The sequence below is a fragment of the Ursus americanus genome, chromosome 1 (assembly GCF_024610735.1).
Source record: "Ursus americanus isolate L20-20 chromosome 1, mUrsAme1.1.p, whole genome shotgun sequence".
Classification (NCBI taxonomy): Eukaryota; Metazoa; Chordata; class Mammalia; order Carnivora; family Ursidae; genus Ursus; species Ursus americanus.
Genome location: NC_142127.1, coordinates 53325551 through 53350832, shown reverse-complemented (window position 1 = coordinate 53350832; position 25282 = coordinate 53325551). Strand labels below are relative to the sequence as shown.

The following is a 25282-nucleotide window of genomic DNA, read 5'->3' as shown; positions in this document are numbered from 1 at the left end:
TGAAGGGCAGATGGTGAAACATAAGCATAATATTGACAACCTGAAACTGCTACAGTGTGTGTTAGTTAACAAACTAGAATTTAAATAAAAACCTTAAAGAAAAAGAGAGAGTGAAACTGTGAAAAAACAAAGAGAGAATAATATTGACAGATCTTTTCCCCCTAATCGGCTGAGTTTGTTAGAGCTTATAATTTTATTTCTCCAACTCCATTAAACTGTGAATGCAAAGGACAGGAATTTAGGTGTAATTTCAATCTTTTAAGACAATTAATCACATCGGGGGATAGTAATCTTCCACAACTGTTAGGCTTCTGAATAATTGGATTTAAAACACTACACTAGAACCTAGAAATCTAGCTAGAGCTGAGGCTCATATCTGGATTGTTTGGGCCTTGAAGACTTTCGGTTGAACTACTGAGAGACTTTAAAGATATAGCTATAGTTGTTCATAAAGTGAGGGAAATGAACTGCCCTGACAAATGTCCCAAGTATCCACTTGGCTTTGTGTACCAATGCCGCATTTTTTCACGTAATATATCTGTAAGGTTGCATAAAAGCCTGCTCAACCATGCGTGCTTTCGGGGTTAGGAGCTGGGGGGCTGGGTGGAAACAAGCTTCGAGGCTTTTTACCACATACCCTTTTGCCATCCGACAAATTTTGTGCTTTGAATCTTCTTTCAAAGAAGTCACTTGAAAGTATTTCATTTTTAAAAACAGAAAGGTACCTGTATGCTCTCTTCGTAGGCCAGATGTCAGTCTGGGTAACAGGAAGTGGAAAGCTCTGACTACTGGCCTCTGCCAGCCTCCTTTGTAATTCTTGACTTTGGAAATGGGAAGTCAGCCATTGAGAACTTTTTGCTGTGCAGCTGCCTTTCTCAGAGAACACTAACCAACTAACAGAATCTTCATGTTGCCTTTTCCTGTTGTGAGAGCAAGAGACAAAAGAATAAGGAGATCTCTCCGCAGTGTCTTCTTGGCTTTTCAACATTCCCACAGTGGGCACCTAAACTTTGAGTTAATGTGCAGTCTACACATTCACTGAAAAACTCGGGCACTTAAAGTAAGTACAGCGCCCCCTTAGTTACTTGACTATTTGGGAGAGCAGCTTTTCTTCTCCCTTAAACTGCTCAGATAATTGTCCGTCACCTGTTGTTTGTGTATACAACCTGTAAAACGTGTTCTTTTTTAAAGTTATCAATCTAAGCAAATTCCCAGAGCAGAATCAAGAAATTCCAAATAGAAGAAACCAAATTAGCTTTTAAGAAAGAGAATGAAAATGAAAGGAGTATAAGGAAAAACAGAGAGTAGCAGATTCTGTAATTTTTATTACAAAAAAAAAGTTCCAACCCCTTACATGCTATGACATGAAATGTCATATAGAAGTTCATCGCAAGCAAACCTTTTTAAAAATATACATACTGTATATATTTACATTCCAGTCTGAGTAACTGGTATCAAGGTTCTAGTGTTCACCCACCCTGTGGATTTGTTCAGCTACTAACTAGACAGCGATTGTATCTTCACTCAGGCACATGAAGAGGTAGAAACTGCTTTTAAAAGAAAAGAACAAGTGGAGTGCAAATGTGAAGATCATCCTTGAAGCAGCTTAGCTACATCAAGAAGGCCCTAACTAGCTTTGGTCATCTCAAGCTGAATATATGTAGCCTGTCCTTTAAATTAAAATCAGAAAAACTTTGGGTTGATGTTCTTCTGAGCCCATGGGTGGGGGGGGGGGTTGGCAGAGATCAGCATCTAATGCTTCGGCCACTCTGCACCAAAGAATTGCATATGACTAAGTTAGGCAACATAGCAGCAGGGCTGGGCTGGCAGTTGGGCACATCTTCCCTGATAAGACACAAATAATACACATACGAGTGGCTTAAGCGACCTGAAACTGATATCTGTACGCCTACAGCCTGGAACTCAGAAGCCACTAAGATACTTTCTTTCCCTAGTGAGACCTCTGTTAATGTCTACCCGTGCTCACCTCCATCCCAAACTGAGCTTAGTAAGCCTAGATAGGGGTGAGGCGGCCTCTGACTTGCGCAGGCCAAGGTTTCTCAGCCTCAAGACTAAACCTCAGGAGGGCTCTTGGGCCTGAGAAGGGCTCCCTGGCTTCTTGCCAGACTTGGTGGTGCTAGTTCCTGAGAGGGGGAGTTGGAGGGAAGCCACAGGGGTGGCCGAGGGCAGAAGCCCTTCTCGTTCTCTTTTCTTCTGTTTCATCCTGCGGTTCTGGAACCAGATTTTGACTTGGGTGTCATTCAGCTGCAAGGAGTTGGCTATCTCGATGCGTCGGGCTCGAGTTAAGTACTTATTGAAATGAAACTCCTTCTCCAGTTCTGTCAGTTGCTTGGTGCTGAAATTCGTGCGGATCGCGCTGGGGGGGCTAGCGGCTCCATACTCGGCGGGTTTGCCTGCAGTGTAAACACAAGGCATCAATGGGGTGAGAGGACGCGGACACAGAACGCGGGCGACCAGTGGAGCTAGTTAGAATCAAAGTTACAATGCACTTCTCCTGGGTCTCTGTAAACCCAGGAGAAACGCTCCACGGAGGGCTCCTTCCTAAAATTTCCTCAATGCCTGGCACATTTTCTAAGCGTCTACTTGAGGGCACGCTCAATGGAATGCGCCTACTTTAATAATGCTTCGGAACGCCTTTCCTCCATTAAGTCCTAAATCGCCGTCAAGAGGGCCACTGCCACGCGCGCCCAGCGTCATCCGGCGGAGGGGGGCGCGGATCCCAACCCAGGTAGCTTCGGTCCGAGGCCCAAGTACTTACTTTTCCTAGGGGCGTTCCTCTTCACTTTCATCCACTCGAAGGTGCTGAAGGCGGCGGGGAGCCCGGAGGCTGGCGAGGCCGACTTGGGGTAGGCACCGGGGGCCGGGGACGCAGTCTGGAAGGTCCCAGGGCGGCCGTCGGCTGGCTCTTTCAGACACGCCGGCAAGGGGCCGGGCTCGCCAAAGGCCGTGTAATCCACCTGGCCGCTGAGGAGAAAGGAGCCGCCGCCCGAGAAGACCGCTGAGGTCGCGTAGTGGACGTGCGCCCCGCCGTCGTCGGCCGGCCGCCCGAGCGCGCAAGGGAAGTCGTAGGCCGACCCCGGCCCCAGGAAGCCGTAGTCTGCCCCCCCTGCCGCGGCAGGTGCGGCGCCCGGCTCGTAGGCGCCCTCCAGGGTGCACGGCGCGAAGGAGGGCGCGGCCGCGGGCGGCGCGGGAGGCTGCGCGGGCGCGGCTGGGGGCAGAGGCGCAGGTCGGGCTGCGGCCAGGGGCAGGCAGCTGACGAAGGCGCCGTCTCCGCTGCCCAAGGGGAAGGCGGGCTGCAGGGCCACGGGCCGGGCGTCGGCGCGACAGAACTTGGGCGCGAAGCTGAGCACGTCGCCGCCGCCCCCGCCGCTGCCGCACGACACGTACTCCAGGTAGGAGCTCATGGTTCCGGACCTCCCGCCGGACCGCGCAGGCCGGGGCCGGAGTGCGGGGCCGGCCAGGACCACCGCGGGCTGCGCCGCTCCACCTTTCCTCTCTACCCGAGCTGCCTTTGCCGAGCCATGACCAGCGAGCTGGAGGTAAATAGTGGCCTAATATAGCGGCGGGGGTGGCCACGTGGCGCTGGCCGGCCAATGGGCGTCTGCCCCGCACGGCCGGGGGTCCGCCTGGCGCGCGGCTCCACGCGCCTGCCCCGCCGCCAACTTTGCCAAACCTGCGGGTGGCAGCCGTCCAGCACCCCCAGGCCCGGGAATGAGCCGGCGCGGCCCAGGGGCGGCCTGGGGAAGGACGGGGCGAGAGCCCAGGGCGCCTGCTGCCCGGACCGGTACTGGACGAAGCGGGAGGAGGAAGGCAAGACTGGCCGCTCGGGTGAGGATAGAGGGGGAGAAGCTTGTTCTTCTGGATCGGTGGGTGGCTGAACCCTCGGTTGCGGATTGTGGGCACTAAGGTGGGGAAGGGGTTAAAAAGGAGCGGAGACTTCAGCCCGCGGGGATTGCTCATAGCCTTCTTCCCCCCGGGAAGGTAAAGTATTCCTCTCCCCCTCTACTCTTGAGTCCTCCGCGCTTTCTGTTTTCCTGGGACGGGTGTGATCCCTCTCCTAAACCTAGAGTACAGATTTAATTTTCCCTCGTTTTCTCCCTCCCTCCGATTCATGGGACTAAATTGTATGCCCTGGGTGCTGTGTACCCGGGGCGGCACAAAACCTTCACGTTTAGACTAGATTTTCACGTTACATCGCAGCATCCCTTCAGTTCGCGTTCCTTCCATTTGTGGCGGCGTGATAAGGATGCGTGTTGGAGCGCCAGGTTTTGATTTGGACAAAAGATGAGGTTTCTGCCTTGTGGGGAAGTTTACCAGATTTCCCCCTCTAAGTAGGTTGTCCAAATAAAGATTCTGCCCTTGTGGTGGAACGCTAGTGCTCCTCTCTGGGAGCCTGGCACCCGCACCGGGGCTGCGCCTCCTCTCTTGAGGCGCTTGGCTCAGGGCGCAAAGGTTTCCCAGGGACCGGGCAGATCTCAGAGGTTTGGACAGGCTCGTACCTCGAAGCAATTAAAGCTTCTGTTCCATCAGTTAAGTGCTGCGTCGTCTCTTGCGAGTGAAATCTGAGGGCTCACAATGTTAATGGGCTCACGTCTTTCCCTTGATAATATGGTTTTGTTTACTGAGCGTAGAGAGACGGGAAATAAAAGTGCAACTGGCACAGGAAATGAAGGGTAGAAGGGTTACAAAGACAAGCTTTACATTGACAAACTTTCCAACTTCCTTGAACATTTCTTGTAATGTTTTCCTCTTTGGGGCTGCAGGAAAATAACAAATTAAATAAATAAATGTTATTTACACACAGCAGTCCTGAAAGAGCGTGGTTTCCTAAAACTGTGTGAATAGGGTCTACTCTTGGCTTATTCAAGTGCCCTTGAGAATTTGATCTATTATAGCCTCTTAGTTATGGTGACAGAGGTTTTATTATTGTTTTACTGATCCACTTGTCATGAAAGAGCGATTGAGTCCTTGCCTAAAATTCCACTCTGAGGAAGCCTGGAAAGTAGGAGCCATCACAGTCCAGGGAGCCAGTCCCTTACTGGGATGTGAACTTGTGAATAAAGAAAGCCACGCCAAACGTGTTGCCCTTGGAGCTGAAGTTGAGCCAAGGTGGGGAGGGGGTAGGTAGAGAGTACACACCTAGGAATGAGCACAAAGCTAACAGGTCTGGGGTCCCCACCCTGCTGGATATCTTGGATTTTATTGGGAAATAGAATCCTGTGCTGAAAATTGCCCTTCAAACTTGATGTTGCTCCTTCAGTTTTCTCCTACAGCCAATCAGATGACAAAGGTCCTAAATAGTCTTTTAAAAGGGAGAAACAGAGGCTCTTTTTTAGCTCCCTGATCAGGAAATGATAGAGCTTTTCAGAGCTAGCTCAGGCTTCATATGTAGTATTTCTTTGCTGTCTCTCACTCTGTGCTCTTAATACAAAAATATCAGCAACTCAGATGCTGCTGAGGTCACATAACACTTCATTCACCCCTGGCTAGACTTTAATAGCCAATTTCTACCAGCATAATGACCCAGTGTGCACACTCCTATCTCAAAACCGTAAGTCTTTCTCTCCAAAGGTACTCATTTAATCACAGCCCCTAGGCCCAGAGGCCCCAACAGGTCAAGAAGGAGGATGGCCTTGTGAACCTGTCTGGAGAGGACATCCAGGGGCCTGCAGCTCAGGATGTAGGACAGAAAATCTGGCCTGATTGCCCGGCAAATCTGCCCAAAACCTATCAAATTAAGCACCTTTGCTCTAGGGTTTCAGGAAAAACGGGCAGCCTGGGCGCCTTGGCAGACTTCACTGCAACAGGGACAAGGTTTCTGCCGCTAAGCATTTGGCGCAAAGGTTGGGTCCTTGCTGTCACAATTAAGCATTGACTTTGATGCACCCATAAGCTGTCCACACTATTTCCCTGAAGCAAAATTTCAGAGATTGAACTTTTGCTGATGGAAGAAAATGTCCTAGGAGAGAATGAGATTTTTTTCTTAATTGTGTTGTTTTGTTTTCAAAACTATGGGTGAGAGTGGGTGGGTGGGGTATTCAATATTTGTTCCGACCCAATTGCAGTTCTCTGATAATTGCACACAGAGAGCTGCATTCTGTTCATCCTCTCTACTCCCTTTAACCTCTCAGGCCTTGGCATATCCTACACCTTGGGACCCAGAGTTGCCATCTCCACTCCTGGACTGGTTCTTGACTTGCTCAGTTTGGAATCAAGACTCTGGTTATGTCCGACTCAGATTCTACAATTGCCAAGGACCTATGTAAGAATGTTTTGTTAGGGGAGGTCTAAGCTGCAAAAAAAAGATATTCTCAAGCCAAAGGAACAAGGGATTCATTACTGGCACACGTCTCAGCTGTACTATAAATCTACTCCAGAAGAATCTGAATCGATAATTTTCTAAGGAGAGATTGGAAGATATTAGTGGAGGAAATGTATGTAGAAAGATGTGAACATAGGATACTTTGAGTACTTTTAAAGTTTGCTTCCTAGATGTTCACAGGGTATGAGAGAAATGTCTTACTAATTTTATTGCTTGTTCAAGTCATGAATTCCCAAGGGTCACTTGCCCTGCTAGGTCCTGGTGCTGTGAGTTCTCAGCAGGAGGTGACAGCAGAGGAGCCTGATTGCCAGGTTGTGTTTGATGTAGGAATGCTTTGAAATCTCTCCCATACTGCTAACCAAGGCAGACACCCCCCCACCCCCACCCCCATGACAACCTTTGTCTCCCATTTGAACAACAAGCTTTTTTTCCTGCAGACAGAAGACAGAAGTGATGGAGGGTGGCACTCTGGTCTTCTGTGTGTTTACAGTTGTTCCTAAGAAGTCTCCTGCAAGCCCTCTCCACAAGCCTCATCATGTTACCCCTTGGAGATATTTTGAGCACATGCAAACTCTTGGCTTCTTTAAAAGTGCAGGTTCCTGAGCCCACCCAAGAGATTTTAATCCAATCTATCTGACTCCAGTAGGAGTTCTAATAAGGCTCTTGGGTGATTCTAAAGCAAGGTTCTTTGGAACCATATTTTGAGAATTTCTGCTTCAGGGTCTGGGTTGGGGTGGGCAGTGTGGGGAGAGAGGGGTGATTCTGTGGGAGGGGTCCTTGACCAGCACCATGAGAGCTCATGACTAGCTGGAACAGGAGTAAATCTGAACAGTGTTCAGAAGACTGTTGGTTGGTAGTGGCAGAGAATGTTAAGGCCCGACCTGTGTCTAGTTGGGGTGAAGTTTCCCAAAATATCCTTAAGTAGTAGTCAGTAGGAGTTTCCCAAGTTTTGCTGACAAAATAGTGCTTTGCAGAGACCTGGCTTCTGCTCCTTGCCACTTTCCTAACTCAGCTTTGGGGATGCTAGTAAGGTAGGAAGTGAAAGGGTTTTGTCTATCCCAGTCTCCTCGGAGAAACTTTAGAGTGGTTTCGAGGTAATAGAAAAAAGGAGTAGGAATGGGGGGTCTCAAGAGGGAGGAGCCAATTCTTCTTTCTTTCCACCTCTCCCAAATTGTCTGGAATGAGCGTTCAAGTTCCCAGGATCCAGAGGGGAAAGCTGTAACTCTTCCCTTGGTTAAAGATGGTCCTTTCACATCATAAAATGTCAGTGCAAGAAGGCTCCTTAGAGATAAGTGACATCGAACCCCTCATTTTAGAAAGGAAGTCACTTTTTTCAAAGGTGAAAAGACAAAACTGTCCTGCAAAAAATGAGGGAACTAACTTGGATCTCCTGACTATCCACAGTCTGCTGCCTGTCCACAGTTTACAAAGAGGGAAGAGTAAAGCAGCCCCTCCTCCACACTGTGGTGGACTCAGAACAGAGCAGTGTTCAAGGAGAAAAACACCCTTGTTGCTGGGAGACCTTACAGCCTGTGTGGCTGACTGGGAGGCTTGCTGCCCACCCCCCTTTGCAGCTTGTTTGCTAAACTTGTGCTCCAGACTTCTTTTTTTTTTTTTTTTTAAGATTTTATTTATTTATTCGACAGAGATAGAGACAGCCAGCTAGAGAAGGGAACACAAGCAGGGGGAATGGGAGAGGAAAAAGCAGGCTCATAGCAGAGGAGCCTGATGTGGGGCTCGATCCCATAACGCGGGGATCACGCCCTGAGCCAAAGGCAGACGCTTAACCGCTGTGCCACGCAGGCGCCCCTGTGCTCCAGACTTCTGAGGCCCACCTTGAGCTATTCCTGCAAGAGAAGGCAGAGATGGATCTGGGTCCCCACCCCCTCCACCAAGCAAGGGTCAAGGATCCCCTCATCTCCTGCTGAGCTTGATCCCTGGGGGATCAAAACAAGAAATGTCCTTAGATAATGTAGGTGGATAGTGCAAATTTAGGACCTGTGTGAACACACACAGGTACACCCAGGTCAGTTACATTTGTACTAATCTTTTTTTTTTTTTTTTTGGCTCCTTTATTTTTTTAGGTATTTAGGTAATAAATTTAAATTTACGTGGTTCAGGATTCAAAGGGTACACAATGGTACGCAGTGAAAATCTTTCTCCCACCCCTGTCCTCAGCCACCTAGTTCCCCTTCCCATAAACACCAGTTATTAGTTTCTTGTATCTTTCCAGAGATACTTTATACATCTCCATCTATTTATAAATTCCCCCACTTTTTTGCATAAATGATAGCATATTAGATATACTCTTTTGCCCCATGCTTCCCCTCATTGTATCTTTTTTTAAAGATTTTATTTATTTGTCAGCGAGCACAAGCAGGTGGGAGCAGCACACAGAGGGAGAAGCAGGGTCCCCGCTGAGCAAGGGGCCTGATGTGGGACTTGATCCCAGGACCCTGAAATCATGACCTGAGCAGAAGGCAGTCACTTAACCAACTGAGCCACCCAGGCGCCCTCCCCTATTGTATCTTGAAGATCATTTCATATAAATGCATACAGACCTGGTTTATTTTTACAATTTCATGCTGTTCTGCTGTGCATACCTACCACAATTTATTTAACTAATCCCCTATCAATGAGTATTTAGCTTATTTTTAGTCTTTTGCTATTACAAACACATGTTTAAGTTTTTGACCTATTAGAAAAATTCCCAGACATGAAATTACTTGGTCAAAAGTATGTGCACTGGCAATTTTGATACAAAATGCCAAATTGCTTAGGAATCAATCAATTTACCCTTCTACTGGCAACATAAGAGAATTCCTGTTACCCCATAACCTTGGCACCCCAGTGGGATAGCAAATTTTTTTATTTTTGCCAATCTAATAAGTAAGAAATAATACCTCTTACTCACCCTTAGAGCATCTCCAAAAATGCCATCCTTCCTTATCTTGTTTGATCCTTTCATAATTCTATTTTACAAATAGTAATACTGACACAGAAAAGATAAACTACTTGTTGTCATCACACCCAATGTAAATGGCCAAGGTCGGATGTTCAACACTCTTTCTTATACTGCACTGTGTCACAGGGAAGCCTAAGGAGGTTCAAAGAGAATGGGTGGCTTCAAGCATTCCCTGAAAGACACATGATATAAAAAAGCTCTCTGACATCTGCTAAGAGGCTTCCTCTTCCCTGGAGAGTACCCTCCGGAAGCAGAGGAGCTCTAATTAGCGATGTGATCTGACCTAGTCCTAAGCATTAGCTTGGACTCAATATCTGGGAAGCAGGAGCGTGTTGTTTTTAATTTTCCTGAGACTTATTTCTCACTGGCCATCCAGGATCTAAGTATTGATCAGCATGGTATGGGTAAGAGGATGTTTTCCCTAGTTTTAGTTTTGGATGGGACACTCACTCAGACTTGGTGAAGATAATACCTAATGTGGGCATGTGCGTGGGCACGCAAACACACACACACACACACACACACACACACACACACACACACACACACGATAAACTTCTGAGGTAGATATCCTTTGAGTGTTAAATTGGTGATGAAACGGAAAGCCAGAAAGATTAAGTGAATTGTTTAGGGTCATACAGTGTATCAGTTAGCAAAACAGAAAACACAATGTAGACCTAAAACTGAATTCATTAGTTTCCCCTACAAAGTCTTTTCTCTCCTGTATTCATTTTGGTGAATGACCTGAGTACCCACTCAGATCCTCTAAATAGAAACCTAGGAGTTACCATCTGTAATTCCTCTTTCACTCAACCAGTTATCACCAAGTCCTGTCAATTTGTCCTCCTAAACGTCTTTCCTCTTCATTGTCATTACCTTAGTTCCTCTCTCTGCTGGATTATTGCAGCAGCCTCCTTTTTTTCCTTCTTGCCTCCTACCTCTGCTTTCTCCAGTCAGTCACAGTATCCCAAAGAGCAAGCTTTCCAAATACATAACCTCACGTCCCAGCTTAAATCCTTCAGTGGCTTCCCACTGCCTACAGCTTAGGTCCAAACTCCTTTCCATGTACCCCATACAACCTCTCTTTCCAGCCAGACGTTCTACTCCAAAGGATTCTTGTTCCAGGTCCAGACCTTGCTCTTTCTTCCCTCCTTGCTTTGCATGTGCTGCTCTTTCTGCCTGGTATGTCCCTCCTTCCTTCCTAAAAAACTCATACTTCAGGAACCCAAATTCACCTCCCCTGAGAAGCCTTGTTTTTGACCCTACAGTAGTGTTAGTGGCTCCTTCTCTTTATTCCAGGAACATTATGGCCACACCTGTGTTCTAGCATCTGTCACACAGTTTTAGGATTCTTTTTCTCCCCCAGGAGATGAAAAGGCACACACTATTAGTGACTCATTTTTCTATCTCAGAGCCCAGCACAGTGCCCACAGGAGCTGTTCAGTAGGTATTGCTGAAAGGCAAAGAGAGAGGGACACACTCTGCGCCAAGGACAACAGGACCAGTATTTTAATTGCTTAATGAGTTCAGAACACTGTGCAAGGCTTAATGCTTCAGGTTATAATCTATCTAAAGCAAAATGATAGTAGAACATCTCTCCAGAGCAAGTTAATTTCCACCCAAGAGGATGCTGAAAGAAAAGGGGGAGGGGGCAACTGGGATTTTCTGTCTTTTAGGGGCTCTTTCCTATAGGCCAAGGCAACACTTAACTAACTCCAGAAACTTCTCAGCTGATGTCACGTAGAAAAAGAGTAAAAGAGGGGTTAGCCTGGAACTTTCTTAGAATTTACAAAGAGGACTACAAGTACCACTCCAGAAGGGTTATAAGAATGCTTCACCACCCACTTACCCAAGCTCTCCTGAGCTAGACAGCTCTAATGCTAATGACCCCACACACACCGCGCTGCGCACCGTTTTCAGTCTATCCCTTAGGCTATCCCTTTATGGTATTTCTAAAGTGAACCCCAAAAGAGCTGATGTAAAAATATTACAGTCCTTCCCTCACACCAGAGAAGAAAGGAGAGGCATATCATTGTGGTTGGTATTTTAAGTGTATTTTTATTGTGCTTTTTATATGGCATTCAAGTTTAGTTCCAAGTTCAACAGGGGTGTTATCCTGCTTCCTCCCACACAAATTACTCCGGCAGGTAAATAAGAGAACGAAACTAGCTCCGCCTCTTCCCTGAAGTCTAGTCCCTTGGGAATCTTTTTTAAATTCTTAAATAGTGTCTGCAAAAACCTTCTGATCCATTGGAATTTTTCTTGTTCCGCCTTGGGAGAGATGGAGTGTCCCTTTCTGGGCGTAGAGTAGCGTTGAGGGTGTGACCGGGAGGGAGGAAGCAGGAAGTCGGGGGGGAGCGTGAGGGGGACACTGAGTCACTCTTGCTTCGGGGACGGGCGCTGGGGCCCCCTCTTGGGAGGGCCGTGGGCCGTAAGGGGTCGGCAGGCGGCAGTGGGGACCGGGAGAGAGGGGGTGACCGGCCTCGCGCCGCAGAGCGTGGGGCGGCGGATCGCACCCTCCGTGAGCGCTCACCCGCGTGCCTGCGTCTCCGCTGCCTGCGGTTTCTGGTCGGCTCCCAGCTGGCCCAGACGTGCTCTGAAGAAGGAGGAACCGCTGTCGAGCGAAAAGTGCACACCGGGTGATTGATGAATTCTTAATAGGACTAACTTCTCCCGCCCCCCCCCCAACCCTCGACACACACAGAGAAATCCTTCACCCCAGCCCCCTCCCCAGCCCTCCTCGCTGGCGAGAGGGGACGCGGCCGCCTGCCTGTTGGGTGATTAACTCACCGTTTGTCTCGCCGAAAGTGTGCCAGGTGGATTCGGGCAGCCCGGCCGCAGCCCCGCGGCTCCCGCGCTCCGCAGACTGCGTCCTGCCGCCGGCCCGGGGTGCGCGGGGCGAGCGCGCGCGTCACATGGTGGCGCGGCCCCGAGACGGCCTTTGTGCCGCGCCCCCGCCGGGCCGCCCGGGGGAGGCGGCGGCTATTGTTCCCCGCGGGGGAGGGAGGTGCTCAGACTCGGGGTCCACGCCAGCCTCCTCCCCAGAGTGTCCCCACGTCTGAGGACGGGTGGGGGCTTCCTTTGTGTGTTCGGTGCCTGCGACGGGAATGGCGCGTCGTTGCTGTCCCAAGGGGCAGCAGACGAGGCTGAGGGAGGTTTGTGCCAGCTCTGCCACTACCTCGAGCTCCTCCGCTCAGCCGACCAGCTTCCTGCTTTGCCCTTGCGGACGAGGCAGGGAGGCATGTGGTATTTGTAGGGCAGTGCTTGGAACAATAGAGCCATCAAAGGGCCTTCTCCCCGTCTCCTCAGAAGTCAGCGCTGCTCTTCTGCCCTCCTTCAGAAAGGCCCTGGCCCAACAGGTCCTCTTGGCCTGGTTTTAGGTCTGCCTTCCCAATAAAAACATTTCACTGTACCACCAGGGTTCTCCATGAATCCCGATTTAAATTAAAGGCTCCTTCTTGCGCTCTTACTAATGTTAAAATCCTATTTTCATTATTTTCCAGATAGTATGCTTTCAGAAAAATGATCCAGACTAGCTATAGGAACCAGTCAAGGTATTTTGCCACAAATAGGGACCTTTTGGGGCACCTGGGTGGCTCAGGAGGTTGGGCGTCTGCATTAGGCTCAGGTCGTGATCTCAGGTCGTGAGCCCCAGGTCAGGCTCTCTGCTCAGTGGGGAGTCTGTTTCTCTCTCTCACTCTCCCTCTGTGCTCGCTCTCTCTCAAATGAGTAAATAAAATCTAAAAAAAAAAAAAAAAAAATAGGGACCTTTCACCTGCTTCTGCTAATGCAAATGATTGGACATCCATTTACATTTCCTCTTCCTTCATGTGGGGAAACCTTCTGTTCACTGTGCTTCAGGCTGGACCTGGCCTGAAAGTGGGTCCTTGAATTACCTTTGTACTATTCCAACTTGCCAAGTGGTTATGAGACCTGAGGGAAGTGTTTAGGCGTGGGTTTTAGGCCAGGGATATATAATCCATTTGGTACCAACCTTGGGCCCCAAAGATAAGGGCATTGTAGCTGGACGGAAGACAAGGGAACAATGAAAACTAAGATTTCACCCTCGGCGGTGATCTTCACCACCATCACCACCAATGCAGTAAGTACAGAGGATTCACCTACCCAGTCTTTTTTTTCCTCTCCATCCAGGCTCCCTGCAAGAGAGGTCTAAGTGAGCTAGTCCTCAGAGCTGGTGAGGGTATGGCTGGCGACTCAGCCTCAGCTCTCTGTGCCCAAAGTGTCCAGGGATAAGCCTGCTCACCCAGGCGGTAGCTATAGCCTCTCTGGGAAGTTGCAGTGCCCCGAAGTGGTGAGGCTGTGGGTCTATGGGGACTGGGGCCTTCTGCCCCTCTTTGTATTTTTATTTAATACTCACCAATTGCTGTTCATCCTTTTTTTTTTTTTTCCTTACAGTTTCTGAAAGAAGTACCAAAGTAATGCCAAGAACTCCCAGATGAAGAGGACCTTCCTGGATCTGAAACTGGGATTAACCAATTCTATACTTCAAGAGAAAGGTTCAACAAATTCTGAGGATAAAGCCAAACAGGCCCGTGACTGTCCCTTGAGTACTGACAGTGTAAACAAGCTTCTGGCTTCTCCAGGTCAAGCAGAGAAACACTTTTCATTAGAATGTTGGGTTTCTTCTTTGTTATTCAAACATACACCCACACATATCCTCTTCACCCTCCCTAATGAAAAGCCTCAACAGATGGAGAGCCTAGGCTCCCAAGACTTACGGCTGAGAAGATGCACTTCACTCAAGGGTGGGTTGGCTGGTACAGGATGGGGAAGGGAGAAATAAGTAGCTAGCGTAGGTTATTACTATCTTTTAATACTCCTTACAGATAGAAATTCGAAAAATCCTGTTCAGCAAGGTTAGCAGCCTCTGGGGCCTAGGAAACCAATTTGGCTGATGTGTCTCTGATAGGGACTAGGCTTGGGGCTGCACCAGGGGGAAAGTACTCACTCTATATTCTCTCTCTCTCACTTGAAAGCCTGTACAAAGAAATGGTACAAATGGATAGTTAACTTAATGATTCATCAGAGGCGGATTTTTCTCTGTCAGGTCCCTGGATGAGGCTGAGGTCTGAAAGCCGGGAGGCAGAACATTTACTTAATCGCCCTTTCCTACCACCTGTCCAGGGGCCAGGAGAACTCTTCAGACCTTTCCTCTGCAACTTCCCCACACCCCTGGCTAGCTCAGTTGGGTCTCTTCACTCCACTCCAGGCTGGATCCTGAGTTTCTCCTGGTAGCCAGGGCAAGCTCTCCCTCGGCCTAAATCTCTTTCCCCACCCCACCCCCCATTCTGCATTGGGCCATTCTCGCAGCTTCCTCCCTACCCTGCTTTAATTCACTTCTCATTGCCTGGTCAGAACAACCAGGGGCTCCCAAACGGCTGCCACCCCCATCCATGGGCCTGGGTTTTAGACTCTGAGCCCTTTCTTCAAGCCTCAGGAGGACCCCCCCACACACAACCTCCCTGACCCCTACCCTTCCCCCACTCCACCCTTCAGCGGTCTCTGTAGGGAAAAAAATAAAATAAAAAACTGCTGATCAAGGCCTGGGCCAAAGAGCCACTTCCTCTCCTGGAGCAGCGAACGAGGTAAACCTCCCAGAGCCCAAGGCCCAAGGCGAAGCCCAGCCCTTCCTCACCTCCAGGCGTAGGCCCCACGGTGCTATTGTGAGGCCTCGCCCGCCGCCGAGCCCACGGGGAAGCTGCGCACACAGAGGCGCAGGGCTCCTGGAAGCCCGGCTGCTCCGAGCGCGCTCAGCCCAGCGCCCGACAGTGAGGGGCCAGGAGCCTAGAGGCCTTGGTGCGCTCCCCATTGCCCCCGGTGGGCCTGTCTCCGGCTGAAGTCGCGGGCTAGGGTGGAGGTTTCCTTCTGCCAACTGGCCCCTTCCCGCTGCCAGGCACACACTCCCCCAGTTCCCCGGGGATGGAGAGGCCTGGGCCTAGGGCGCCATTGCCCAGCCCGTGCTCCCCTCCCCCACTCTCTCCTTTCTCTGCCTTTCCGAGCCCGGGGAGGGAGGGGGCGGGCGCCTCCGCCGATAGAGCTGCTATTGTGACCTTCCCTCGCCGAGCGGGAACCCAACCGAGAGTGCACCGCCGGCGGGGGAGGAGGCGGCTGTGTGTGCAGACCTCGGGGTGCGGAGGGGGTGGTACTGGGAAATAAATAAAGGTTTGCAACCTTGGGCAGTTGGGCCCTTCAGAGGGCGTTTGGTTGTGTTTAGACTCCAGTGCTTCCTAACACTAATTGCAGGCTCAAAAGGGGCAGAATTTATGGCGAAGGCCAAGGCGGCTTGTTTATAATTTATGAAGTTTTAAATGGCTGTGCCGCGGGCCCCCCTCTCGCCCTGGCCGACGGCCGCGCGGGAAGCGCCGACCCAGACTCGCCACCGCCCCCCCCCCCCCGCGGGCCAGGAGCGACCGAGTGTGCCCATCACATGACACTCACGCCAATGGCAGGAAAGAATCCGAGCTATTCTCAGAAGCCTCGGGGAACCTCTCGCCAAAGGTGAGAGAAAGCCGATTTGTCCCAAGCGAACTCCTCCACCCCATTAGAGAGGGGCGCCTCCGGGCAACCGCCCCGAGAGGGAGCCCCCAACCCCGCACTTCTTTGGAGCCTCCGTGTGGGAGGAGGCTGATGTCAGCCGGCCTAGACACCGTTTAAAGTCTAATCCATGAAACCCTAAGCCGCAGATGACACTTGGGGCCTTTGCAGACACCCGCAGACTCAGCAGATACTCCTGCGGTAACACACCGCGCTGGAAAACGCCTGGAGCCATAATGCATTATGTATTTTTATTATTATTTATGGTAGGAAGAGGAGATGAGGGAAAACCGGGCTGAATCTAAACAGCCTGATAATTCATCTATTTAATATTTAGCCAGTTAAGAAAGGTTGTTGTAATCCCTGCGAGGCAGCAAGCTCTTCTTTGACTTCCCTAATAGCTTAAAAAATAATTTCTTACAAGACAATTAAAAATTCTGCCTATGGATGCAAATTTCATAGAAAACAATTTTAAGCCTTGAACGTGGGTAAAATATCCCTTCCGTTGAAGTCATTTACTCTGTTGATACACTTCTACAACATGTCTACTCTAAACCTGCTCAGATAAAGTGAAATCTAGCAAAAGGATAGTCCCCTCCTACCCCCAGTCTAACATGCCATTTTAAAAACAGCACAAAGGAACAAAAAAACTAAATATTATTTGAGCCATCGTTATTTAGCGAAACACAAACATCCAAATAGAAACGATTGTTGTTCCACCGGAAGATTAGAAGTTAAATTATTTCCACACAATGGGAATTTCACCTCGTGTCACCGGGGATGTAGTAGGAGTTGCATTATTTGTCAAACCAAATAGAGATGCGTGGGCCGACTTCGCTGAGATACAAAAGAATTGAACCTTATCTGAAGGCGCTTTCCAAGTGTCTCCTTATAGAGAAGCGGGTGGACATTGTCCGCCCCTCGCTAAAGCCACGCTAATATTTACAAAGTGGATATAAATCCTTGAAGACATTTTTGCCCGTTTTGTACAAAGAAACAGGAATAATAAACAAGGTGTTTATACTTGTTATGTTCCATTAATGAAACTTTTATTACTTTACATCGTGGGGAACGTTTGTTTGCTTTAGAAATGAACCACCAACCATTATAAAGGAAAAAGTCCTGACAGCATTTCCTAGAGAAAAAGCTTAGGTGTGTGTCTCCAAATGATCGTTTCTTTTTGTGCACCTTAGCTTTTTCATAGCTCAGTTCTTCTCACAACTTCACTTGTGTCTTTTCTTTGATTGTCAGTTTTCTTTTAAAGTTTATTTTTTATAAGCGCAGAGAAGTGAGTGCTGGCCTCCCCAATGTAAATGCAATCTAAAAAACTCTATTTGTGTCTAAAAAGAGGGTGGTGGAAACAGCGTAGCAGGCACAGCACAAAGCCCTACCCAAATTACCCCGCCCAGGACATTTCTAGGCTTGCATCCTCAGATTTCCCCCCCTAAGGTCAATGCTGCAATGTAATCAAGTATCCCCAGAACCAATTCATGTACCAGATTCCAAATAAATGGGGAAAAAAAAGATCTATCAAAGAGCCTATTTGGGGGCCTTTACTGGGATTGTGCGAAAGATAAAAGGCAGAGTGATCTACTTCCAAGTGTGTGTGATTAACACAGATACACTTAGGACTGAGAAATTTTTTTATTCTAAATATTTGTTCAAATAGTACCAGACAATTTGAAATCAATAAACTGTGTCGACTGCTGAGGGCTGCGGCTGTGAGAAATGAGTAACGGGTGTCGTGCCACGCCACGGGGCCGCCTGACTCTACCCATGAAGGACAATTTGCGGTCTTAATCCTTTACATCAACTACAAACACCAGCCACGGTTACAACTGTTCAAAACTACTCTCTCAACTAGTTCAGACCAAGGGGACTAAAGAGGTGAAAGGTGGCCCCCGCGGCCTGGGAGCGCGTACCTAAGCTTGGCTGGAGAATTCTACAAATATACACATAAATACATTAAGACGAGGATAAATAATCAGGGAAACGAAATGACTCGCTTCAAATAATAAATACAGATCGTTGAGTCCGTTGCAATCCTTACGGGACGGGAAGGAGCATATAAATTAAGGTCTCCGCAACTAAGCTAGACTCGGGCCAGGCCCGGGGCTGTCCGGCCGCCGGTCCCTCTGCAGAGCGCGCCGCCGATGGATCTCGGACTTACCTTCGGGACACCCTTACCAGATTAGAGTCCCTCGGTCCGCAGTATATGGCACTGTCAGGGTTACAGAGGAGAATCCTTGCGGCTGATTTATGGCGAGTCACCCAAAGGAGGGCACGCCTGGAGGGGAGGCCCAGTCGCCTGCGTCTCGGCCGCTGTTGGCCCGAGACCCAGGAGGCGGCGACCGGGCCAGAGCGAGGGAGGGGGTCACCGAGCTGCCCCGCGGGCCCCGCCCGCCACCCCTGCCACCAAAGCAAAAGAGGTAATTGCGCCTCGAGTTCGGGCCGGTGGCGGCCGCTACAGATGCGTCAGTTTTGGGGCCTCGGGCAGGCGTCCCTGAGACGAGTGGTGAGCCGAGAGATCTGTGTAGGTGGGATGAGGGTCGCACGGTCCATGGTGGTGGTTGCCGGGAATCTGCGCGGCGCAGCTGTAGTCCACGCTGGCCGAAGACGGGTGCGAGAGGTGGCCCAGGTTGAAGACGGGCCCGGACGCGGGCGCCATGGAGTCGACGAAATTGCCACCCACGTACACCGGGCTGCCCTGCAGGTTGGCGCTGGCGAAGCCGCCGCCGTTGCTCGCCATGGGGTGGGGCTCGAACTCGGGCGCCGCGTAGCGCTTCTGCTGTGGCAGGCAGCTGCTGAGCGGCGCCGTGTAGGCGGCCAGGCCGTACATGTTGGGCTGAGATTTGGCGAAGGCGGGCGGCGAGGGCGCGTCGTAGGCCAGGCCGGGCACGGGCGGCAGCTGGCCGGAGTAGGCCACGTGGCCGGCGGCGCTGCCCAGCGGCGGGCTGCGCTCCGGGGACTGACCCGCGGGCGAGTGCAGGATGCCCTTGGCCTTCTGGTCCTTCTTGTACTTCATGCGCCGGTTCTGGAACCAGATCTTGATCTGGCGCTCGGTGAGGTTCAGCAGGTTGGCCATCTCCACGCGGCGTGGCCGGCACAAGTAGCGGTTGAAGTGGAATTCCTTCTCCAACTCCACCAGCTGCGCACTCGTGTATGCCGTGCGCACCCGCTTGGACGCCGGGCCCGGAGGGCTCTTATCCTCGCAGCTCTCTCCTGGGCAGGAAGGGAGAGAGAGGAGATGCTGAGCGGGAGAGGTGGGGGGCACCCAGGGCTCGAGCAGGGTGATTCCCTGGCTCCCTTCTCTTCCTCCATCCCAGCCCCCAACCCTTAACGCTGGCTGGAGTGGGGGAGGGGCGTCTGAGATGTGAGACTCCTAGCGGGACCTCACAGGCCCCTGTCCTACCTAGGAGTTGCACCTGAACCCCCCCCCCATCTGCCTTCTGAGGTCCGATTCACTCTGCCGCCCCCTCCCCTCCAGCCTAGTCCATCATCCTGTCCCTAAGGCTAAGGCTGTGGAAGGGTTTAATGAGAGACTAGTAGCAGCTGGTAAGGCCTAGCCCCCCCACCCCCCATTAAAGAAGGGCCAGACTTCTTTGAACACTCTTCCCAGCCTCTGCTGGGGGATGGGGGAGGAAAGCACCCTCCACACCCCCATACGCCCCTACCCACCTTGCTCTGGGGTTGGCTCCCAGGCAAAGCACCCCAGGAAGCACAGAATGAGGGTGGAGATCTTGGCACCTCACTCCAGCTCAGCTGCACCCAAGGGCTCTGCACCCCAACTCAGGGAAGTAATAAACCATAAAAATACTGCCCCAGAGTTTCAGGGGCTCCAAGGCCAGCCTGGGTGCCTTTTGAGTATTGCAGTGCTAGGAGCAGCATTCTCAACGCTGGTTTCTACTACCCCTGCCACCTCTCAGCGGCTTGTCCGCTCCCTCCCTGATTGTACAAATGGATTTCTCCTGGGAGGGAGGGGCCTGGGCTTGCAGCTGGGAGGGAGGGGCAGAAGAAGCTTGCAGACTGGAAGGCACTTTCCCCCTAGGAGCAGCAGCCCCAGAGAGTTGCAGGCAAACCAGAGACTTGATAGCAAGGTAGTTACATCTGAGGCCTCAAACTAGGCCTGGAATTAAATTCATCTACCTGAAGATAAACTGCAACAAAGGACACGAGCCAGAAAATTTTAGGAACCAAGCAGGCTGAGCAGAGGGGCAGCAGGCCTTAGAGCTCCTGAGCTTGCTTGCCCATCTTCTTCCACACACCCTGAAGGGACCCACAGAAGATTTCAGCTCTAGGGTCTCCCTTTTCAGGGAGAGAAACCCAAGGCTGCTCCAGTTTCAGAGCACATCGTCTCCCCCTAGGATATGCCCCTCCCCATTATGGATTTGCTGATGGGGAGAACTGGGCTGAGGTATACCAAGCAGAGTCCATGGCTAGGTCTTGCAGACTCCGGTTGGATTCAAGTGCATCGCTCTGTGGCTTTGTGATCTTGGACAATTCTAACAGTTTACTTACCTGTAAAATGGGGATGTTATCATACACATACCTTAAAGAGTTCTTTGGAAATTAAATTAGATAATGCCTGTAAAGCATTTAGCATGGTTGTTAACACGGAACCATGTTAGCACTCCACAGACTTTAGTTTTTATTAATTTAAGGGAGTGGGATTCGTGTGATATGGGCTCCATAAAAGCCCAGGCTGGGAGAATAATAATACCTGTCTTCAAGTTTTGAAGAGCTGTTGGATGGAAGAAGGAGCCAAGTTATGACCACCAGCCCAAGAAAACAGATATTAGGTCAATATAAGAAAAAGCTATCTATTGGGGCGCCTCAGTGGCTCAGTCATTAAGTGTCTGCTTTCAGCTCAGGTCATGATCCCAACGTTCTGGGATCTAGCCCCGCATCAGGCTCCCTGCTCAGTGGGAAGCTTGCTTCTCCCTTTCCCACTCCCCCTGCTTGTGTTCCCTCTCTCGCTGCCTCTCTCTTGTCAAATAAATAAATAAATAAATAAATAAATAAATAAATAAATAAACAAATAAATAAATAAAATCTTTTTTAAAAAAAGCTATCTATTAACAACTGCGGGACTTGTCTGGCAATGGCACCAGCAGCCTGGAATGGAGCACCCTGTCCCTGTAAGGGTATGGCTCCAATCAGGGACACTAGAAAGAAAGGCCATTTCTGCATGAGTGAAGTGTAGGCCTACGGCCTCCAAAGCTGCACTTCTAGCCCTGAGTCTCTTGCTAGCTCTGTAGGTGAGCTAGCTTCTTGGGGTCATTCTGGGGGACTTAGCCCAGGATGAGCCTCCTCAGAGAGCTACCTGCAGTGGAACAGCTGTTCTTCTGCTTGGAGTTCTGTCGGGACTCTTTCATCCAGGGGAAGATCTGCTTACTGATGGTGGCTGAGGAGCCCGAAGCATTGGGCCCACCCTTGGCCTTCTTTGCAGGCACTCCACCTCCAGGATTGGTGGGCGAGGATGGGGGCAGGGTTGGTGGTGGAGGAGGGGGTTGTGGCGGCTGCTGCTCTGAGTTCAGGCCAGGAGGCTGGCTGCCACCGCCCCCAGCCTGGCTGCTCCCAGTGCCAGGCCGCATACAGCTGCCATTGAGTTCATTTCCTTTGTGGGCTGGGGCTCTCAGAGGTGCCGAACTCTGGATGGAACAAGCGGAGCCTGGGTAATCAGTGTCCAGGGAGTTGGCAGCAGCAGGGGGCGGGTAAGGCTGATGGGGGGTGCTGTAGCCATAAGTGTCGGTGGCTTTGCTGTAGCCATAGCCTCCAAAGAGTCCTGGGTTTTCATAGTAAGCAGCCTTCTGCATCGTGCACTCAGGAAGATCCAGGGCCTGCTGACCCGGCTCAAATAACATTGACCACCACTGTCTCTTTCACCTCCACCTCCGAGGTCTGCCGAACGCTGAGAGGGCTGGGATAGCCCCAGGCTCCAGGTGACCTGTGGAGAAGAAAAGTGAAAGGCCCCAGAGGGACTGTAACTGACAAGACAGTCAATATAGAAGGACTAGCTAGCCCGCGCTCTCTGCTGCCCACTCGCTTCCTAGGGGGAGGATCTGAGTTTTTATGAAGTTCAACTTATTTGAACCCTTGAAAAAGTCAGAAGGAATTTCTCATAAACATAAGAAAAGACCTTCCCTTCTCTTGAGCTCAACTCCTTCCAAGAGAAGGGGCTTCCTCCCCACCTAGACACCATCATCTTTCAAGATTGTCAATTTAGCTTTTGAAATGGCATAGAAAAGCACTTATGGCCTCATACATTTTAATGGCTGATTCTCCCACTGGACTGTGAGCAACTTGAGGGCAAGGACTGTGTCTTATTCATCTATATATTCCTAACGCCCAGTCCAGTGCCCTGCCTGTAGTAAGTGCAGTACATGCTTGTTGAATGAGTGAATGGATGGATCAGTCAATCTTTGGGACCCCCCCCCAGGGTGTTGATGAAAAAAGAAAGCTCTATAATACACTCAGAACAGCCAGAACCCTCAAAAAAAGAAGGAGAAAAGTATCTCCCCCACCTGGTTTCAAAATCACAGCATCTTTCATGAAGACCCAGATAGTCCACTTTCTGGTGACAGGGTGAGAATCCACTCAGTGAGCTCTGTGGGTCAGCACTGTGAAATGTACTAGGAGATAAAAACCAAGAACACTTAGACTCCCAAACTTATTCTGAGGTTAGAAAATGTTTCTTCTCTTTCATCTACATTTTTCTAGTCTTTACTTTGTCCTCCACTACTTTTAAATGGGTACTAGAAAGGGTGAAGAGATTTAGAATTTGAAATGCATGTAGCATGGGTGAACATAGAATGCTTTATATTATAACTTTTTCATTTTTATCCTGCATCTATTGTGGAAATATATATTATTATTATTGACCTCTGCTCTGGACAATCCATGACACCCCATCTCCACTCACTGCACAACCAATGAGAGAATTTCTCATGCCATGATGAATGGACCCAGAATTAGAAGAAGAAAAAAAAAACTAAGAAAAATTCTATCCCTTTTGTGTCCTCTGATTCTTGATGGGGGTTTCCCTTCTTACCCACTCCACCCCCTTCTCCTGAAAGGTTTCTAAGGAGTTAAAGTATAACTAATACCATTCAACCACTTTTGTCTGCTTGATAAAGAAAACTCATAGGTCAGCTCCCCGCTCTTAATTCTTGATCTCCTCTTTCAGGCACCTTTCGTTCTCAAAACTCCCTGGGCTTCCATCATGGTCATCATGATGGACCACATTGTCTAGACAACTTATGTGGCCTAATGGATTTGACCACTAGGATCAAAACCACTCCTCCATTCACTCATTTCTCCTCCACTTTCACCAAAGGGGCCAATTTTTAAAATTCTTCATATTACCCTTTGTTTGGTAATATTATCGCCCATTTTGTTTTAAAATATAAGTGAATCTGGCATTTATATTGATAAGACACAGGCCCTTTTCAATGGGATAACAGAATACTAGGATGTGTTTTAGGAATTGTTTCTATTGCTCTTACATGTATGCAGTTAAGATATCTACCTAGCAAAGCTGGTCTTAATCTTTCTTTCATTCATTTTCTATATCAACCTCTGACCATTAAAGTTACTGAATATCAAATGGAAAGTTACATCCTCATCCTATGATTAATATTTGTGTGTTTGCCCCCAAGCCAAAGGACCGGGTACTCTGGATTTACTTGTTTCTGGACTTTTCTGGCATCCTGGTTCCAGTCTTAATCCATAAGTGGGCCCTCTGGATGTCAAAATGGTCACATTTGACACTCAGCATACCCGAACTCACTGCTACTTCCATCATTTCATTTACAACTGTGGAAGCAAAATCACCCCCCCCCTTGCCTCCCAGGTTGACCAAGTTTATCTCAATAGGTGGACAAATCACATTAAAATAGCTTCTTTAGGAACCGACCAGGTCTTTGGAACAGATGGTCTTACATATATATTTGTTCCTATGGCATATTCCTGGAAGAAGCTCCGTGTCCTGGGCCTCAAAAGTGTAAATACTTGGCAGCTTCATGAATAACCACAGCGCCTGTTCTCTCGCATCTGTTTTCATTGTCTTAAAGGAATTTCAAGGCCCACTCAATGATGAGCCACCACCCCAATGTCCACTGCCCCATAAGGGCCGTAGCCCTCTCCTCACCAGAAAGGACTTTGCAGCCTTCCCCCACATCCATATTATAATGCCGCAAAGAAACCAACTCTCCTAAAACAGAACCCAAGAATATTGTTACAAAACTGGTTTAAAAAAAAAAAAAAAAGCTTATTTCTTTCCAGAAATCCCTACTCCTTGTGAACTCTGCTTGAACCTAAAAAGCAGGAATGGGTCATAAATCACTTGGACAATGGTCAACTGTTCAGTGGCTCATCTTTTCGATCACCTCCCCCCCCTTTTTTTTAAAGGCTTTCTTTTTTCGCCCTTTGGTACCTCTGCTCATTTTTGCTCCGGGACCCAAATGCCTTGGGGTGAAGACTAGCCCGTGTAGGGGGAGGGGCGGTCTTCGAAGTCCTCAGCTGCCCTTTTCTCTCATTCCTCCTCCCCTCAACCCCCGGGGTGCCGGCCGGGGCAGCCTCCCCAGAACCACGCCGGCACAACCCCCGGCCCCTTCTAGGGTAGGGGCACTAAATGGGGTCTGGCTCGACCTTTCTCGCGGTCCCGGGAAGTTGCCCAACTCAGCTTGGAGGCCCAACCGCAGGCAGGGAATGCAGGGCCAAACGGTCCCCAGCCAGAAGGAAGGCGGCCTCAAAGTGACCACCGTCCGCCGCCTGGGCCGCACCCGCCGCACCCGCCGCGCCTCTGAAGCCGCCGAACCCTGATACTTGCTCACTGCACTTAATTCTGCCTGGGATCAATACCTAATATGATACAGAATAAATAAAAGGCGCTCACAGCGGCCAGGGGACGGGGTTATTAAGCAGCCGGAGCTCTCACGGTGCATATCAATGCACCTGTCATTGTGGTTTGTAACAAAATTTATGACTGCAAGCGCGGCGGCAGTAAACGCTTCAGTAAGGAATGAAAAGAAAAACACTTCCCAAGGCCCGGCACTTTTCAGAAGTGGAAAACAGGCTCCGCGTAGGAGGAAGAGCAGCAAAAGAATTCCCTACTCCGCACTTTTCCCGGCCCCGCGCCCCGCGAGCAGGGGGATTATATAAAGTGGCCAGTGCCCGCCTGTCGGAGCAGCTCTGCTGGGCGGCCAGACGCGGGACCGGACGCGCGCAGCCTCGCCGGTGGCCGAAGACCTGCTGCCCGCCTCTGCCTGGGACGCCGGGAGGCTTGCTGGATGCGCGGACGCCGGCCCGGCGCTCGCTCGCCCGCCCGGGCCGTGAAAAAACCGAGGGGCTTGGGGAGGGAGGAAGAGAGGGAGGGGCGGCAGTCGCCGGGCTGCGACTTGCTAGGCAATTGTAGCAAA

At 50.0% G+C, this 25282-nt stretch overlaps 2 protein-coding genes and 2 long non-coding RNA genes across 4 annotated transcripts; 1 reads left to right on the top strand and 3 right to left on the bottom strand.

Moving 5' to 3' along the window:
* Positions 1 to 1304: 1304 nt before the first annotated feature.
* On the bottom strand, positions 1305 to 3545 carry HOXD1 (homeobox D1). Its single transcript, XM_045806162.2, has 2 exons — positions 2780 to 3545; positions 1305 to 2414 (listed from the first exon to the last, which is right to left on the bottom strand). Exons 1-2 carry the CDS (start codon positions 3423 to 3425, stop codon positions 2080 to 2082), a joined length of 981 nt encoding a protein of 326 aa, XP_045662118.1. The 5' UTR covers positions 3426 to 3545; the 3' UTR covers positions 1305 to 2079.
* Positions 3546 to 3594: 49 nt separating this feature from the next.
* Positions 3595 to 14297, top strand: LOC148110766 (uncharacterized). Its single transcript, XR_015724208.1, has 2 exons — positions 3595 to 3849; positions 13725 to 14297. It is a non-coding gene; the product is annotated as an uncharacterized LOC148110766 (long non-coding RNA).
* On the bottom strand, positions 11347 to 13729 carry LOC148110767 (uncharacterized). Its single transcript, XR_015724206.1, has 2 exons — positions 12099 to 13729; positions 11347 to 11922 (listed from the first exon to the last, which is right to left on the bottom strand). It is a non-coding gene; the product is annotated as an uncharacterized LOC148110767 (long non-coding RNA).
* A 532-nt stretch (positions 14298 to 14829) lies between the features above and the next one.
* On the bottom strand, positions 14830 to 22491 carry HOXD3 (homeobox D3). Its single transcript, XM_045806160.2, has 3 exons — positions 22388 to 22491; positions 21187 to 21810; positions 14830 to 19085 (listed from the first exon to the last, which is right to left on the bottom strand). Exons 2-3 carry the CDS (start codon positions 21725 to 21727, stop codon positions 18328 to 18330), a joined length of 1299 nt encoding a protein of 432 aa, XP_045662116.2. The 5' UTR covers positions 21728 to 21810; positions 22388 to 22491; the 3' UTR covers positions 14830 to 18327.
* Positions 22492 to 25282: the final 2791 nt, after the last annotated feature.